A 15,654-nucleotide genomic window follows, 5' to 3' on the forward strand; every position below is an offset into this window, starting at 1 on the left:
TACCTTAACGATACATGTTAAGCTAAAATGTACAGTACAATTTTATACGCTCATGCATGAAAATGGTGAATGAAATGTTTTGCATGCAGGACTACTACAGCCACCATGGTGCTTTCCATCATTGTTTCCCTCAAACAGAAATCCCAGCTGAATGGTTTCTCAAAATAAATAAATAAATAAATAAATAAAGAAGAAATCCCAGCTGAATGGTTCTGTAATCAGAGCACTAGATTCTCAGTGAGGATCTCACTACCTCCATATTTGTATGACGATCCTGATTGGATGGGATTTGCATTTTGTGCTGCTTTCTCATTTCACAAGCATCCAACTCTTGTTCGCAATCTTCTGGATACGGGAGCGTCTCATCTCATCTGTTGTCAGTTGAAAACTAACTTGGTTGGTATGATTCCATTACTTCCCTATCTCATGAGGGAAGACGAAGTGTTAATTTCTTTGTGTCAACGTGCATTCATTTGGGTATCATTCATACCACGTGGGATCCTTTCAGCTCAATGGAGTCGATGCACTTGGGTTGAATTCTTCTTTCTAGGTGATAGTCCGGATGTGTCACCGTTGAATTGTGGGGTCAATCTTTTATACCAGCATAATTTGCAAGCGTTTACACATACAATGGTACAGTGCCTAACCTCGTATATTGACTATTTATATGCCATCCATAAATCTTGTCTGGAGCAGGTAATCTTTATAAGATTGCCATATTCTCAAGATAAATTAAGTGGAAGTTACGGCTATGAGAAAGTCTATGAAAAGCGCTATTCTCGGGGAAAGGAAATTGGTGAAACTTCTCTTTACAAAACTGGCCCGTTGGTAAGATTACATTCATTCACACAATCTGATTTTATTTTCATTGAGACTGGGTTCTTTCTATTTCAACTAAATTTATATGGGCTGCAGTCTGGCACACTCTATTTTGATATAAAAAAAAAAAAAAATAGATCCCAAGAAAAAAAAAAATAGAAAGAAAGGATCAATGTAAGATCTCAACGCTAATATAAATTTTCAGTCATAGGAGTAATGCTATATTTACAATATTTTAATAACAAATTTTAGTTGATAAATTGTTATTAGTTATAATTAGGAAATTGCCTGTGCTATACATGAATAATATTGTAATATTTTATGTATGATAATTTTGGAGAATATTGTACATATTATATTACTATAGCATAATTGTCATAGAACTTTGTTAGTAATGAGTTCATCATAAGAAGTAACAATTATATATTATACACATTTCAAGCTAAACAAAATGATGACACAAATCTAAAATTTTTCTTAAAAAAAAAAAAAACAAAAAAAAAAAACAAAAAAAAAAAACAAACAAACAAACAAACTTGACCCAAATGCTAAAATCCTTGATTCATATGTTATCGAAATTCATAGAAAAGAAAGCACACACAACATATAAATCACTATACAATCACCATTAAACCAAAACTCAAAAAAAAAAAAAAAAAAAAAACCATTAAACCAAAACTCAATTTATTGTTGGAAAAAAGTCAATACGTATTTCTTTATTGAAATATCAAGAGACTCGCTCGAGAAATAAGCTTAGAGTCTAGAAAATGCTGATTGAGTAGTCATGTTGTTTTTCCTCTTCAAATTCAATTGCCATTAACTAAATCCCCTCCACCCAAGATGATACATGCTTGATACCTACAATCCAAAATTAAGATATACCATTGGTTTAGCTTTTGTTATTTTGAAAAGATCAGTCTACTCAAGCCATATGCTAAGATTAAACAAACTTGAGAAAGACATTGACAATGAGACTTTTACACTACAATAAACAATTATCAACCTATCAGTTCTAAATTCTAGCATCTTTTGGAAATCGATATACACAATAACACAACCTATAAAAAAAAATAGCAAAATAAAGAATCTCACAATCTTAACCCTACCTATTGTAAGTGAAGAACTCAATTTTTGAAAGTAGCAAAAGATATATTGAACTCATACATGTCAAGGCCACTTGATGTGCAATGGACAGCCATTGGCTACAACGAAAGATCACAAGAGCAATAGGTTTGTTTTATTGGCTTAGTATTTTAAAAAATTGTGAGCATGGAAACAATATTTGAGAAGAGCAGTAGTTTAGGAAATTTAACTATTAAGGGGTTTTTTTCTTGGAGGAAATAGTGTTTTTCAAAGAGAAAAAAAGAGAATTGAGACATATAGTTGAAGTTGAGAGTGGAAGGCAAGGTGTGAGAGCGAGGTAGGGGAGTCATAGGAAATCCTACATTAATCATTATAGCGGAAAATTGATAGCCTACATTGTGTATAAACAAAAAGACAAAAACCAAAACGTCACTTTTGGAGGCAAGTTGTGATTAGTGCATCTACACAATCACAAAGGCAGAAAACGTTTTAAATAACTAACGTAAAAACTTGCCTTACCCAAAAAAAAAAAAAAAAAAAGATTGATAGAGGAGGGAGACTCTGTTTATGAGATTTGAGTATGTAACTATATCACCATAAAATAATAATGGTTCCAATGGAGTAAAATGAAATAATAATGATTATAGTAAATAAAAGATATGAATTTGTGTAATTGAGGCACCAGAAATGCTAAAAGACTATCAATCTCGATATCATTAGCTATTAGTCCTTTTTTTTTTTAACTGAAACAATTGGTATACTAAAAGACATGAAGAATAGAGAGTCATGTCATATAAACTCAAGCAAATAATGGGAGAGTTGGATTATTGTAGAGAAACTTTATAGGAGATGCCACTTGGCAAAAACTTAGACCCTCATACAATGAGGTCTCTACTTACATGTATATATGATATATATATATATATATTGATTTGGGACTACTATTGATATCACTTTTTAATCATTAATAATAACTCATCACATAAGATTTATTATAAAAATGTTATCTCCATAACATTTTTAGTGTTTCACTTGACATACTCTAATTTGTGCAATATAAAGTAGAATACTCAAAATGGGAGTGGATTTTTTATTTGCACCATGCACATATCAGTTTCTATTATTTGTGTGAGTGTAGAGTGGAATTCATGTTGTGAAAGTTACAAGAAAATTATCACATTGCTTTCTAAATGGGAAAAGAAAGTAAACGTGTTAGCTTCTGAATGAAAACCTCAAATCTATTAGTGGTCCCTTGAATCTATAAGATGATAGGGTTCTAGATTCCACTAAAGAGATATAGACAAAGTCTATATTTTTTATAAATCTGAAAAACTAAACTACCCTAGAGGCTACAATATTTTTAAATAGTAAAAAGAAATCTTAGGGCGGCTAGGAAAACACCCAGAAACTCTAATTTGCGTTTATAATGAAATTAGGTGGCAAAATAGTAATTTTTACAAAAAATAGAAAAATTTAGATAATTGTGCAAATTGAAAATACAAGTTATTGGAGACATCTCAAAATAGACGGAACTTTATTCTAACTTTTAAACTAAAAGTTATTATAGAAAAAAAAATATTACTATAAATAACAAAAACACTATTTTGGGACTTTAACGAATGAATTTGCCTCAACTTATGCGACGCTTAAAGCAACTGTCTTGAGTTCAGATCAGAATATTGTTTCCCTTCAACCTGCCAAATTTCATGCAATTCCGACATCACCGCCCCGATGGTCTCTATTAGCACCCCCCTTGATCTTGTGTGTGATTTTCAGCACCCTTGCTTCTTTAGGAAGACCTGCGTTGTCTGTTCTACATCAAGAATGTGGAACATTACAAGTGGAACAAATTATTTTTATTCTCACTTTTTTGCTTCTTTCAACCATCGTTCTAGAGTTTCTACACACTCATATTGGTTATACATTTGTGAATTTCAGTTAACTCAACTAATAAGTTCTTTCAGTATTGAATAAGAAATCTGAGATTCAAATTTCGTTTAAACTAAAAACCAATTAGTATCTAAACTTGATAATAAAAAGTAATCATCATGGAGAACGCCGTAGATTTGAAAATTCTATTATATATATATATATATAGACACAAACACACCACATAAACCACTTAAAAAACTACCCGTAAAATAATCAAACACTAATCTTTTCTTTTCTTTTCTTTTTTTTTTTTTTTTTTTTTTTAGAAACAAAAAAGGGGACTCGTGTGTAGCAGTCATTGTCCCACGCCCTATGGTACAGTTGGGTAAACCCATGGGTACCACCACTTAAAAACCTACCCGTAAAATAATCAAACACCAATCTATATGAAGTAGTTTGTACAAAAAATGCTATCAAACAAAGTATTATAGGAAAAAACTTATACATCTTTAGGTTCAATTTTTTAATTTTTTTCAATTAAATTCAAACACATAACATTATTGATCAATGCTGAATAAACAATTTTGTCTTTATTGAGGAGAATGAAATTCAATAAACTAATGTGTTAGAATTTAATTGAAATAGCTAAGTTCCAGTACTTAAAAAAAATATACTAAAGTTTTACTTATAAAGTACGATTATTTTAGTGCTAAAGAAATAAAATCAGCTCCCTTTTTCTCTCTAAGTGCACGTCGTATTTCTCTTTTGCAGGACTTTCATCCGTCCACTTTGTATAATTTTTGTTTCCCTCCAAGTAAAATTCAAGAGTGGTTCAGTCATCAGAGTCGTGGAAACTCAGTGACAATTGACCTACCCTCAAATTTGTACGATGATAATGATTTGATGGGACTCATTCTATATGCTTCTTTTTCATTCCACGGGAATCCAGATATCATCTTGAACTATCTCGTTTCTGGAATTTCTCAATTCCTATACTGTCAATGCCAAACGATTGTGGCTAATGTGAATGATCCAATAATTGCTTGCAGCGCTCATATAGAAGCAGTCGGCTGGTTAGTTAATCTAAATGAATTCATTTGGATATCCTACATACCAGGTGAGCCATTTAAGGAAATGTTGCAACACAGCAGCGACATTAAAGCTACATTTGTAAGTGATTGGCCTAACGTGATGGTTCAGAAATGTGCATTACGTCTTTTGTACCAGCATGATCAAGTACAGTTCGAGCAAGAACTAAGACACTGCAACGACTTGATTTTAGAGCAGCGGGAGATTGTTCGTAAACATACAGAGGATTATGAAAAGAAAAGAAATGAACAATGTGGTGTTGAAAAAAAAATCTTTTCCACTAGCGACTTTGAAGTTCAATTAGTTCCAAGATTTATTGATCAATCAAAGACCAATGAATCTAAGACTAAACTTGGCAAAAGTGACTTGCTGGTAATTCATAAACTAATAGTATTTGCTTTGCTACAAACATACTATTCCATCACCCTTTTTCTCTCACTTTCACTCATTAGACACAATTATTTATGTTCATTTACAGGACTTTGATCAATGCCGTGTCTATAATTCTTGTTTTCCTTCATGTGAAATTCCGGAGTGGTTTAGCCACCGGAGTGATGAGCCCCTGGTGACAATCCCCTTACCTCCAAATGTGTACAATGACAGTACTTGGATGGGACCTGGTCTATGTGCTTCTGTTGCAGTTGAAGCAAACCCAACTGCCATCCTCGACATTCAGAATTCAGAAACTTCTTACAATCTTATTTGTCATTTGGAAACCAATATTGAATGTGTGGAACCTCTCCATGTCCATCACATAACTGAAAAAGATCTCAAGTTGTTACAACAATGTGGATTTATTTGGCTGTCCTATATTCCACGTGGTTCATTTAAAGACTTGGTGAATCAATGCAACCGGATTGAGGCTTCAGTTACGACAGATTGCCCTGGCTTGGTGCAAAAGTGTGGCTTCCATCTTCTTTACAAACTTGATGAGGTAGAGTTTCAGGAAACAATAAGACAATGCATGGCCTTGTTCTCTAATGAACATGAGGTAAGACCCAAAAAATCTAGTAGCTCAAGTGAGGACCCTCAATCTGAACCTGTTGATAGGACCATTCATAAAGACAAGGGTAAGGGAGTTCTAGAGTACTAACATCTATCGGTCTGCTGCTTTTCATCTTTGGGGACACCTCTTTTTTTTTTTATTGGTAAGCCATTCTCTCTCCAAATTTTCAGTTTTAAGTCTATACGAAAAATACCCATAATTGTAACTGCTTTGATAAAGCATATGGGAAACAATCCTTGAACTAATGCAGGAATTTGGTTTGAGAACATGAGTTCCTTGGAATGCCATTTTGTGGGAGTTGTTTTATGTGGTTAGATGAAGACATAATTTTATTAATAGTCCTAATTTTATTTAGAATATTAACAGCCCTAATTTTACCATGAAAAATCCCATGTATGTGTGTCAGCACCACTGTCTTCGTTCTCTTCATTATTTGGTATGTTAATAATAGTCCTTATTTCATATACGATTTTCCTCTAATTTATCTTACAATGAACCAAATGTTCCAATATTGAAGTGGCATATCCCTTAAAATGATCTCTGATGTCGATTGAGACAAAACTGTTAATAAGATTATAAAAAAATACAGTTCTCTATTATCTTTTTGCGATTAAATTCTAATTTTCTGTTATCTTTGTAATAACTTCTGTAATTTTAAAACCTAGCTAGCTTCCAGCAGTGAACCAAAGAAGTCGCTAGTTGTTATTTTAAAAGGAGAGCAAAACTGAATTGAATAATACACATAAAACTGTAACACAAGATATTCATTGGCAGAGTAACCCTAGGCTAACTATAGTGGGGAAATTACTTGTTCAACCGTGGAAATGTCTCTTTATTATGGTTGACACACTCTTGAGTAAAATATTTTGCCATAAGACTAGTTTTATACCAGTCAACTACACCTTTAGGCTGAGTTTGAAGGTGTCAATTGTTTGGTTTGACAACTGAATATATAATGTAATAACAATTCTAGGGCCACAACCTACTTCACACGCTTTGTCCCAACTATGTTATGTGGCAGACTATAATTAGCTACCTATCATTTTTATATAGGCCCATTATTCTTTTTTTTCCATCACTCTCAACTAGTCACATAGGAGAGATGTGGCGAAGTGTTTGGTACTAGAATTTTTTATAATGTAAAAGTAGGTGGTGCTGACTTAGCAAAGTTTTATCAATGAGAATTACTAGGTGGTGCTGATTTAGCAAAGTTTTATCAATGAGAATTACAATCTTTTTTCTCAAAAGAAGAAAAAAAATAAAGAAAACTACACTGTTAGGCTGAGTTTTGATTTTATAAAAATATTGATAGCCAACCTTAGACTTTTCTGGAGGAAAGAAAACTCAAGAAATCTATATATTCCTAAAAGTTGAAGCGTAGCACTTATTGTTGCTACGCTCCAGTTGAGCCACATCATCGCCATGTCACAGTTTTAATTTTCCTTTTTTTTTTTTTTTTTCTTTTTCTTTTTTGGGTTTCCACTTCATATATTCTCTTTAATCAATCCCATTCTCTCTCTTAACTCATCATCTTCCCATCAAACAAAACGACTAATGTTTATACTATTAAATATTAATGAATTTCTTATTGAATCCAAATTCCCTTAAATTCAGCAATCAATCATTCTCTCTCTTTGACTTATCATCTCCTTATCAAAAAAATGGCTTCTTTTCCCCATCAAAACATTCAATTGCCTCCCTTTGGATTTAAAACCCACTGATTTAATTTTTATATATATAGGTTTTTAATTGCTTACTTTCCACCCCATCAATCACCAAATTACAACTAGAATTAGAAGGTTCATTTGAGGTCAGTTTTTCTTTCTCTTCCCTTGAACTTCTTTCTTTTTTGCGGCATATTTTTCATGATTCGTATTGGATTTTCTTTTCTAGGGTTGTAAATATCGTGTTTCTTTTTTCTTTTTTCCAATTTTCAATTGATGGTCTATCTCTTTGGATTCATATTTACAATTTTTCCTTACATTATTATGTTTTACCCATTAAAATTGTTAGTGTCTAAAGAATTGGAATGCTTTTTATTGATTTAGTACATGATTATTTGCCTCCCATTTGTTTATTTTATTTTATGAATAGCTTTGTAATTTTTAAATTAAATACTACATAAATTCTTGCTACTTTTCTTTTTAATCTCATCTAAATCTATGCTAATTTTAAACTTCTTAGGATAACTTGGAATAGGAAACAAAATATTATGATTGATAGGTATGGACCAAATGTTGTTCCTCTTTTTCTTTGTATTTGGGATTATAACTTAGTTTAATATGGTTATTTTCATTAATTTTTTGACAAATTACAATGTAAAGGTTTGTATTGGATTTTCTTTTCCAGCGTTGTAAATACCATTTTTTTTTTCAGTTGATATTCTATTTCTTTGTATTCATATTTACAATTTTTTACATAATTTTGTTTTACCCATTAAAATTGTTTGTGTTTAAAGAATTGGAATGCATTTTATTGATTTAGTACATGATCATTTGCCTCTCATTTGTTTATTTTATTTTTTGAAGAGCTTTGTAATTTTTTAAATTAAATACCACATAAATCCTTGCTAATTTTCTTTTAATCACATCTAAATCAATGCTAATTTATAACTTCTCAGGACACCCTGGAAGAGGAAACAAAATTTTATGATTGATAGGTATTGACCATATGGTGTTCCTCTTTTTATTTATATTTGGGTACCATTTATCTTCTCAAAAACAAATTCTTACAATTTATAACTATTGCATCCATTTTATAATTGTGGACATGCATGCAATATTGCTTTATGTTTCCATGGTACTACTAATGTCCATTACTTTAAAATTAAAAAATTCTCTCAATTGAAGCATATACCTCGACATGATCTCATTCTTATGAAATCCTACAACTTAATTCAAATCATGCTACACAATATATATATATATATATAGAATGATTTTGTATAGTCCAACATGAATTAAATCATATTACCTTAGTAATTAGCTTAATTAAGCTTATCTAATTCTCAAGAAAAAAAAAACCTTAAACTTATATCTTATATCTTATTGTTCGATTTGGCTATGATATGTTGCACTTTAATTCATTATACTCCTTAAATATTCAAAAATATAATAGAAATAATATAAGAAATAAAATAGATAAATACAACTGGAAATCAACTAGGCATTTCTTTTGTAATACAAATTTCACTATTATAATTCTTAAATAATATGTACTTAAATATTCACTATTAGATCTTTTAGATATACAATCAATTTTTTTTGCCTTCCTATATATTTCTTCGATCTAATTGAAAAAAAAAATCCATAAAATTCTCATTTATGAAGGAAATAATTTTCTTTGATAAAAATTTTTGGGAAAAAAATAATGAATATAGAAAGTTTTAAATTTTTCATAAACCTATATGGTTGCCCAAAAGTCCTCTATTCAGACTTACTATTATGTTACTACATTGGATTTGATGAGTTATTTTAAAAAGAATATATATATATATATATATAACATTAACTATGCAACTTACTAGCTATAAATACATTTTTCAATTACCAAAACATACAAAATCTCTTCCTCTTTCCTGACCTTTCCCCTCCCTCAACACTTATGTATCGTATATACATTTTTCCCTTCCACTACACACATGCAGGGGCGCGCACACACGCACACACACACATTTTATATTTATATTTGTTCTCTTTTAATCTCTCTTAAAACCAACAAGTATAGTATTTGTGATGGAAATTTTTTTAATTATCACTACATATTTGTGATATCTTTTAATCTCTCTTTTATTATCACTAAAAATTAGAAATTGTGTTTGGCTTCATTTTGCTAGGCTCTTTTTCATGATCATTGGTTTATATGTTGTGAGTTGGGTTAAAGTTGCAGAACTGGGAGAGATCAAACAAGATACAGTTGCACCATGAATATTTTAGAAAGCAAGAGTATTATTATAAAAAAACAAATATGGACATATATAAATGATTTTATTCAACAAAGCCAGATGGTAATTATAGGTAGAAAAGGACTCATGGGTTGCACAGTGCTTGTTTGGATGGTGTTGCAAAATAACTTTGTTTGGATTTGTGAGTAGAAAAGGATTGCATGGTGTTGCAGATAGTGGCGTTTTTTATTTTTTGATTTAATGGATTCCCAAGAGGGTAGTTCTCATTCTTGTGTTTTATTTTCAAGTGATTTCCACTAAGAATGGGGCTCGGATTCCACCAATCCTATGAATTCTAAGTATTAAGGCATAAAGTTCCTGTTTAATTCTTCTCACATAGTAAGTGTCACTGCCTGAATTTGGGTTTCAGCCTTGTGCGGGGATAATAATTCTAAACCAAGTATTATATTTCGATATAGGTTTTTTTTTTTTTTTTAGTTATTTGGTTGATAAATTATTTGACATCCACCACTTTGTATTGATGTATACATGATTGTTCATATAATACTGAGCTGAATTTTGGGTGTAATGAATTGGGTGTCCTAGACACCTTGTGTAGAGAAATTTTCAGCTTTGAAACCATTGGTTGATTCACTTACTTGTTACATTCTGTTATTGATTTTAGATAATTTATATATTGTTTACAGCAACAATGTCTCAACCTCGGTGTTTGATAAGAATAATGTTTTTGGGATATATGAAATCATTATATGTTGGATTAGGGCATCAATTAATTAGATTATCGGACTTGAAATGGGTTAGGAATCTAGTTTTGCCTATCACATTCTGAAAAGCTCTCTCAATCTCTATAGAGTTATCACAGAAACTCAAGAAATGAAAAGCAGAGAAAAGAGAGAAAAACAGAGAGAGAGAATAGTTGCAAAACTTCTTCAATTGTTATATTTCAGAATACAAGTCTTAAATTAATTACAATGGAGATGATCATCTATATATATGCATTCACAGTGAGGGATAGAGAGACGGAGGAGATTGATAACTGTTTCACATATTGATAACCGTTTCACACGTGTTGTAACAACCTTACACACGTGCACCACAGCTAACAACCTTCTAACAGACTTTATACTTCAAAACGGCACCGTTCCTTTTAATGAGAAACGGTGGCGTTTTGTTTTGATTTTCCTTTATGTTGGCTTCGCCTTATGCACGACACCGTTTTAGCTGTTGGAACTTCTTCTTCTTCCTCATTATCTGAGCTTGCTGGACCTTCAGTATTACAATGGCTTTCATCCCCCCTCAAACGAATGGGGAATTTCCACATGAGTTTGGAGGTCAGCCAAAGGAATCTAGGAGAAGGAAGTCCTTTAGTAAACAGATCAGCCAACTGATCATGAGTGGAGATGAATTTAAGCATCACATCACGCCTGAGAACTTTTTCACGAACAAAATGGAAGTCAACTTCAATGTGTTTGGTACGGGCATGAAAGACAGGATTAGTAGCAATGGCTAGTGCACTGACATTATCGCACCAGAGAAGAGGAGGAAGAGGAAGGAAGATACCAAAATCTCGAAGAAGCATGCGAATCCAATACAACTCAGCAGTGGTGGAAGCCAAAGCACGATATTCAGCTTCAGTGGAAGAACGAGACACAATGCCTTGTTTCTTTGCAGACCAGGAAATAGGAGAATTACCAAAGAAGAGAACCATGCCAGTAATGGAACGCCTGTCCATAGGGTCCCCAGCCCAATCAGAATCACTGTACGCAGATAAAGTGATAGGACCAGGGGTGAAAGCTATTCCAAAATGTAAGGTGCCTTGGAGGTATCGAAGAATCCTTTTGGCTGCCTGAAGATGATTATGAGTTGGAGTACTCATATGTTGACAAGCTTGTTGAACAGCAAAGGAAAGGTCTGGTCTTGTAAAAGTGAGATATTGTAAGGCACCAACTAAGCTTCTATAGGATGTGGGATCAGACAAGAGTGGACTGTCATTAGGTAGGAGATGACAGTTAGGAGATGAAGGAGTTTTACATGGCTTACAATCAGCCATGCCAAACTTCCTAATAAGATCTGAGGCATATTTGGCCTGATGAACAAACAGCCCCGAGGAAGTATAGTCAATTTGTAGGCCAAGGAAGTAATGGAGGAAGCCAAGGTCTTTGAGGTCAAAATCAGCACTTAATAAGTTGATCACAGAAGAGACAAACCCTGAATTGTTGCCTGTGATTATGATATCATCCACATATAGCAGCAGGAACACAATGGAAGAACCATGCCTCAAAATGAATAGATTGCTATCTGCAGCAGAAGCACAAAATCCAATATGCAACAATTGAGAAGTAAACATCTCAAACCAAGCTCTAGGAGCTTGTTTGAGACCATAGAGTGCCTTATGAAGTAGACAGACATGCTGAGGAAAGGAAGGATCAACATAGCCTTGAGGTTGAGCCAAATAAACTTCCTCCTTAAGCACTCCATGCAAGAAAGCATTGCTTACATCCAACTGCTTCAGTTTCCAACCAAATTGTACAGCCAAAGCCAGAAGAATTCTAACAGTTGCAGGCTTCACCACAGGACTAAATGTCTCATCATAGTCCAAACCATGCTGTTGAAGATACCCCCTTGCAACTAGCCTGGCTTTATATCTTGCTATAGAGCCATCACTGTGCCTTTTCAACTTATAAACCCATTTGCAAGTGACCACATTCTTATGGGGAGGAAGAGGAACCAAAGTCCAAGTATTTTGCTTCTGAAGGGACTAAAACTCAGAATCCATTGCAGCCACCCATTGAGGGAATTTAGAGGCAACAGTGAAGGATGGTGGCTCTGTGATAGTGTAATCAGCTTGAACCTGCATAACTCTAGGCTTATAGATACCATGTTTTGACCTTGTGAGCATTGGATGAGAATTAGATGAGGTAGAAACAATAGCAGTTGAACTAGACATACTAGGAGCAGGAAGGGAAGAAGAATTGGAAACCGTAGGAGCAGGAATAGGTAAGGAAGTAGGAATGGAGGAAGGTGGAGGAACAACAGGAAGAGGAAGTGATGGAGAAAGGAATGAAGGAAGAAGAGAAGAGGTGAGATCAGGTGGTGTGGAGACACTGGTGGACTCAGTAGGGGAAATAGAACCAGACTCAGTAGCAAGAGGAGGAGGGTGGGAAAACCAATTTGAAAGAGAAGAGGAGAAAGGAATATGAGGATCAGTGAAGTTAGAATTATGAGCAAAAGGAAAGAGAGACTCATTAAACAAAACATGACAGGCAATGTAGATTCTATTGGTGGTTGGATCAAGACATATGTAGCCTTTAGAAAGAGGAGGATATCCAAGAAAAATGCAGGGTTTTGATCTAGGTTGTAATTTGTTGTGGTTAAATGGCCTGAGGTATGGATAGCAGGCACACCCAAAGGCTTTAAGAGCATGTAGAGGTGGTGATTTGGAATAAATTTTCTCCCAAGGTGAGTGAAAGCTTAAGACTAAGGAAGGCATTCTGTTGATAAGATAAGTTGCAGCAGAGAAGGCATAGGACCAATAATTGAGAGGAAGATGAGACTGGTATAAGAGAGTGAGACCAGTTTCAACTATGTGCCTGTGCTTTCTCTCTGAAACACCATTCTGCTCAGGTGTATGAGGGCAGGAAGATTGATGAATAATGCCAGAAGTGGAACAAAAGGATTTAAATTCATGATTGATGTACTCAGAGCCATTATCAGTTCTTAGAATCTTAAGTTTAGAACTGAATTGAGTCTCAACCATGGACTTAAAGTGTTTGAAAACAGCAAGAATCTCAGTTTTATGTTTGAGAAGAAATAACCAAGTAAAACGGGAGTAATCATCAACAAAAATCAGATAGTAATTGAATCCAAGCAAAGAAGTGATTGGAGAAGGACCCCAAACATCATTGTGCACAAGCTCAAGAATTGAATTTGAAGCAAGAGGTGTTTTATTCAAATGGAATCTGTGCATTTTTGCACTTATACAGTACTCACAGGATGAACAAACTTCATCAATCTGAGACAAAGAAACAGAAGGAAATACAGATTTTAAAGCAGAAAAGAAAATCTTAGAACTTGGATGCCCAAGTCTATGATGCCATAGCAAAATATTATGTGGTTTGAGAGTGACAAATGCAGAATTCTGAAGAGAATTGGAGCAGGGTGTAGACGAGATACTAGGATTAGATGGAATTGGGTAAACTCCATTTTTACTCAACCCTGCGTAGAGGATCTTCCCCGTGGACAAATCCTGAATTGAAAACTTATGTGCATCAAAATAACAAAAAGCATTATTTTGAAGACAAAGTTTATGAACAGATAGAAGATTGGATGCAAGGTCTGGTACTCTTAAGATGTTATTAAGCCTAAAGTTATGACTTAAGGTTCGAAGCTCACCATTGCCAATGTGAGTGACTGGTAGTTCTTGTCCATTGCCAACTGTGACAGATTCTGATCCTTGAACTGGTTGCTGCATGAAAGATAGTTGAGACAAATTAGGTGTCACATGATCTGAGCAACCAGTGTCAGTTAGCCAGGCATTGGAAGCTTGAACTTGAGCAGCATTAGCCACCATGGAGGCCAGTTTAGCAGGTGGATGCCTCCCTTGATATGTGAAGTCCATTCTATGGTAGCAATCAAGGGCTGAATGGCCATTCTTGCCACAGATCTGACAGATAGGCCTACTGGATTGGCCTGAATTATGGTTAGATGGTTGTTTGGATTAATTGGAACCCTGAAACTGAAAAGAACCTCCTGAATTTCCTGAATTGAAACTGTTTGAGTTGAAATTCTGAGACTGATTAGGATGAGAATAACTTCCACCACCATAATGAGAACCTCCAAGACTACCTCCAAAATTATTATGATTACTTCGACCTCTGCCTCTCTGATTATTATTTCTGCCTCCTCTTCCTTGTTGAAAACCTTGAGAATGAAACCTTGCAGCCATAGCCATAGAGGCTGAATCAATTGTATTAGCCCTCTTTTTAATTACTCTCTCCTCAGCATTGAGCAACACATTCAATTCCTCTACTGACAAAACATCACTCCTAGTTCTAATTGCTGAACTAAACGAATCAAATTCAGATGGAAGACCATCAAGAATAATGTGGAGCAGCTCTTCATCATCCACAATCACAGAAACAGCAGCCAATCTATCTCTGGCTTACTTAATTTTCTGAAAATATCCATCAATGGAATCAACTCCTTTCTTGATTGCATTCAGCTCATTTCTCAGACTCATCACATGAGACCTTGAGACAGATGCAAACCTTTTCTCTAACACCTTCCAGACTCCCCTAGCAGACTTTTGCCCAACTGTAATAGCAAGAATTGCAGGGGAAAGAGTGGAATTCACAAAAGTAAACATGGCTTGTTCACGATTCTTCCAAGCTATGAAAGCTGGATTCACTTCAGTAGTAAAATTACCAGATGAATCTTTAAGAAATCTATCTGGATCAGTGATTGAATCATCAAGAACATCAATCATGGAATAAGTATCAAGGATTACCTCGATTTGATGTTTCCAAACTATGTAGTTCCCATAGTCAAGCTTCACAGTCATCATTGATGACATATTTGATAACAGCAACAGTGAAGTATTCACTGGTAGACTTCCAGTAGCCATAGCAGGGAGATTAGTTGAGACAGATGCTGAAGAAGACGAAGCTATTGAACTGGATCAAAGCTCTGATACCATGAAAAGCTCTCTCAATCTCTATAGAGTTATCACAGAAACTCAAGAAATGAAAAGCAGAGAAAAGAGAGAAAAACAGAGAGAGAGAATAGTTGCAAAACTTCTTCAATTGTTATATTTCAGAATACAAGTCTTAAATTAATTACAATGGAGATGATCATCTATATATATGCATTCACAGTGAGGGAT

At 34.0% G+C, this 15,654-nt stretch overlaps 2 protein-coding genes across 2 annotated transcripts; one reads left to right on the forward strand and one right to left on the reverse strand.

The window, feature by feature from the left end:
* Window positions 1–215: 215 nt before the first annotated feature.
* LOC136063684 (uncharacterized) lies at window positions 216–6,296 on the forward strand. Its single transcript, XM_065764403.1, has 3 exons — window positions 216–828; window positions 4,546–5,235; window positions 5,342–6,296. The coding sequence occupies exons 1-3, from the start codon at window positions 283–285 to the stop codon at window positions 5,954–5,956; spliced, it is 1,851 nt and encodes a 616-aa protein (XP_065620475.1). The 5' UTR covers window positions 216–282; the 3' UTR covers window positions 5,957–6,296.
* An 8,194-nt stretch (window positions 6,297–14,490) lies between these two features.
* LOC136063683 (uncharacterized) lies at window positions 14,491–15,396 on the reverse strand. The gene is made up of 2 exons (XM_065764398.1): window positions 15,041–15,396; window positions 14,491–14,929 (listed from the first exon to the last, which is right to left on the reverse strand). The coding sequence occupies exons 1-2, from the start codon at window positions 15,394–15,396 to the stop codon at window positions 14,491–14,493; spliced, it is 795 nt and encodes a 264-aa protein (XP_065620470.1).
* Window positions 15,397–15,654: the final 258 nt, after the last annotated feature.

Source organism: Quercus suber, unplaced genomic scaffold (assembly GCF_002906115.3).
Source record: "Quercus suber isolate HL8 unplaced genomic scaffold, Cork oak 2.0 scaffold_555, whole genome shotgun sequence".
In the NCBI taxonomy this organism is placed as follows: Eukaryota; Viridiplantae; Streptophyta; class Magnoliopsida; order Fagales; family Fagaceae; genus Quercus; species Quercus suber.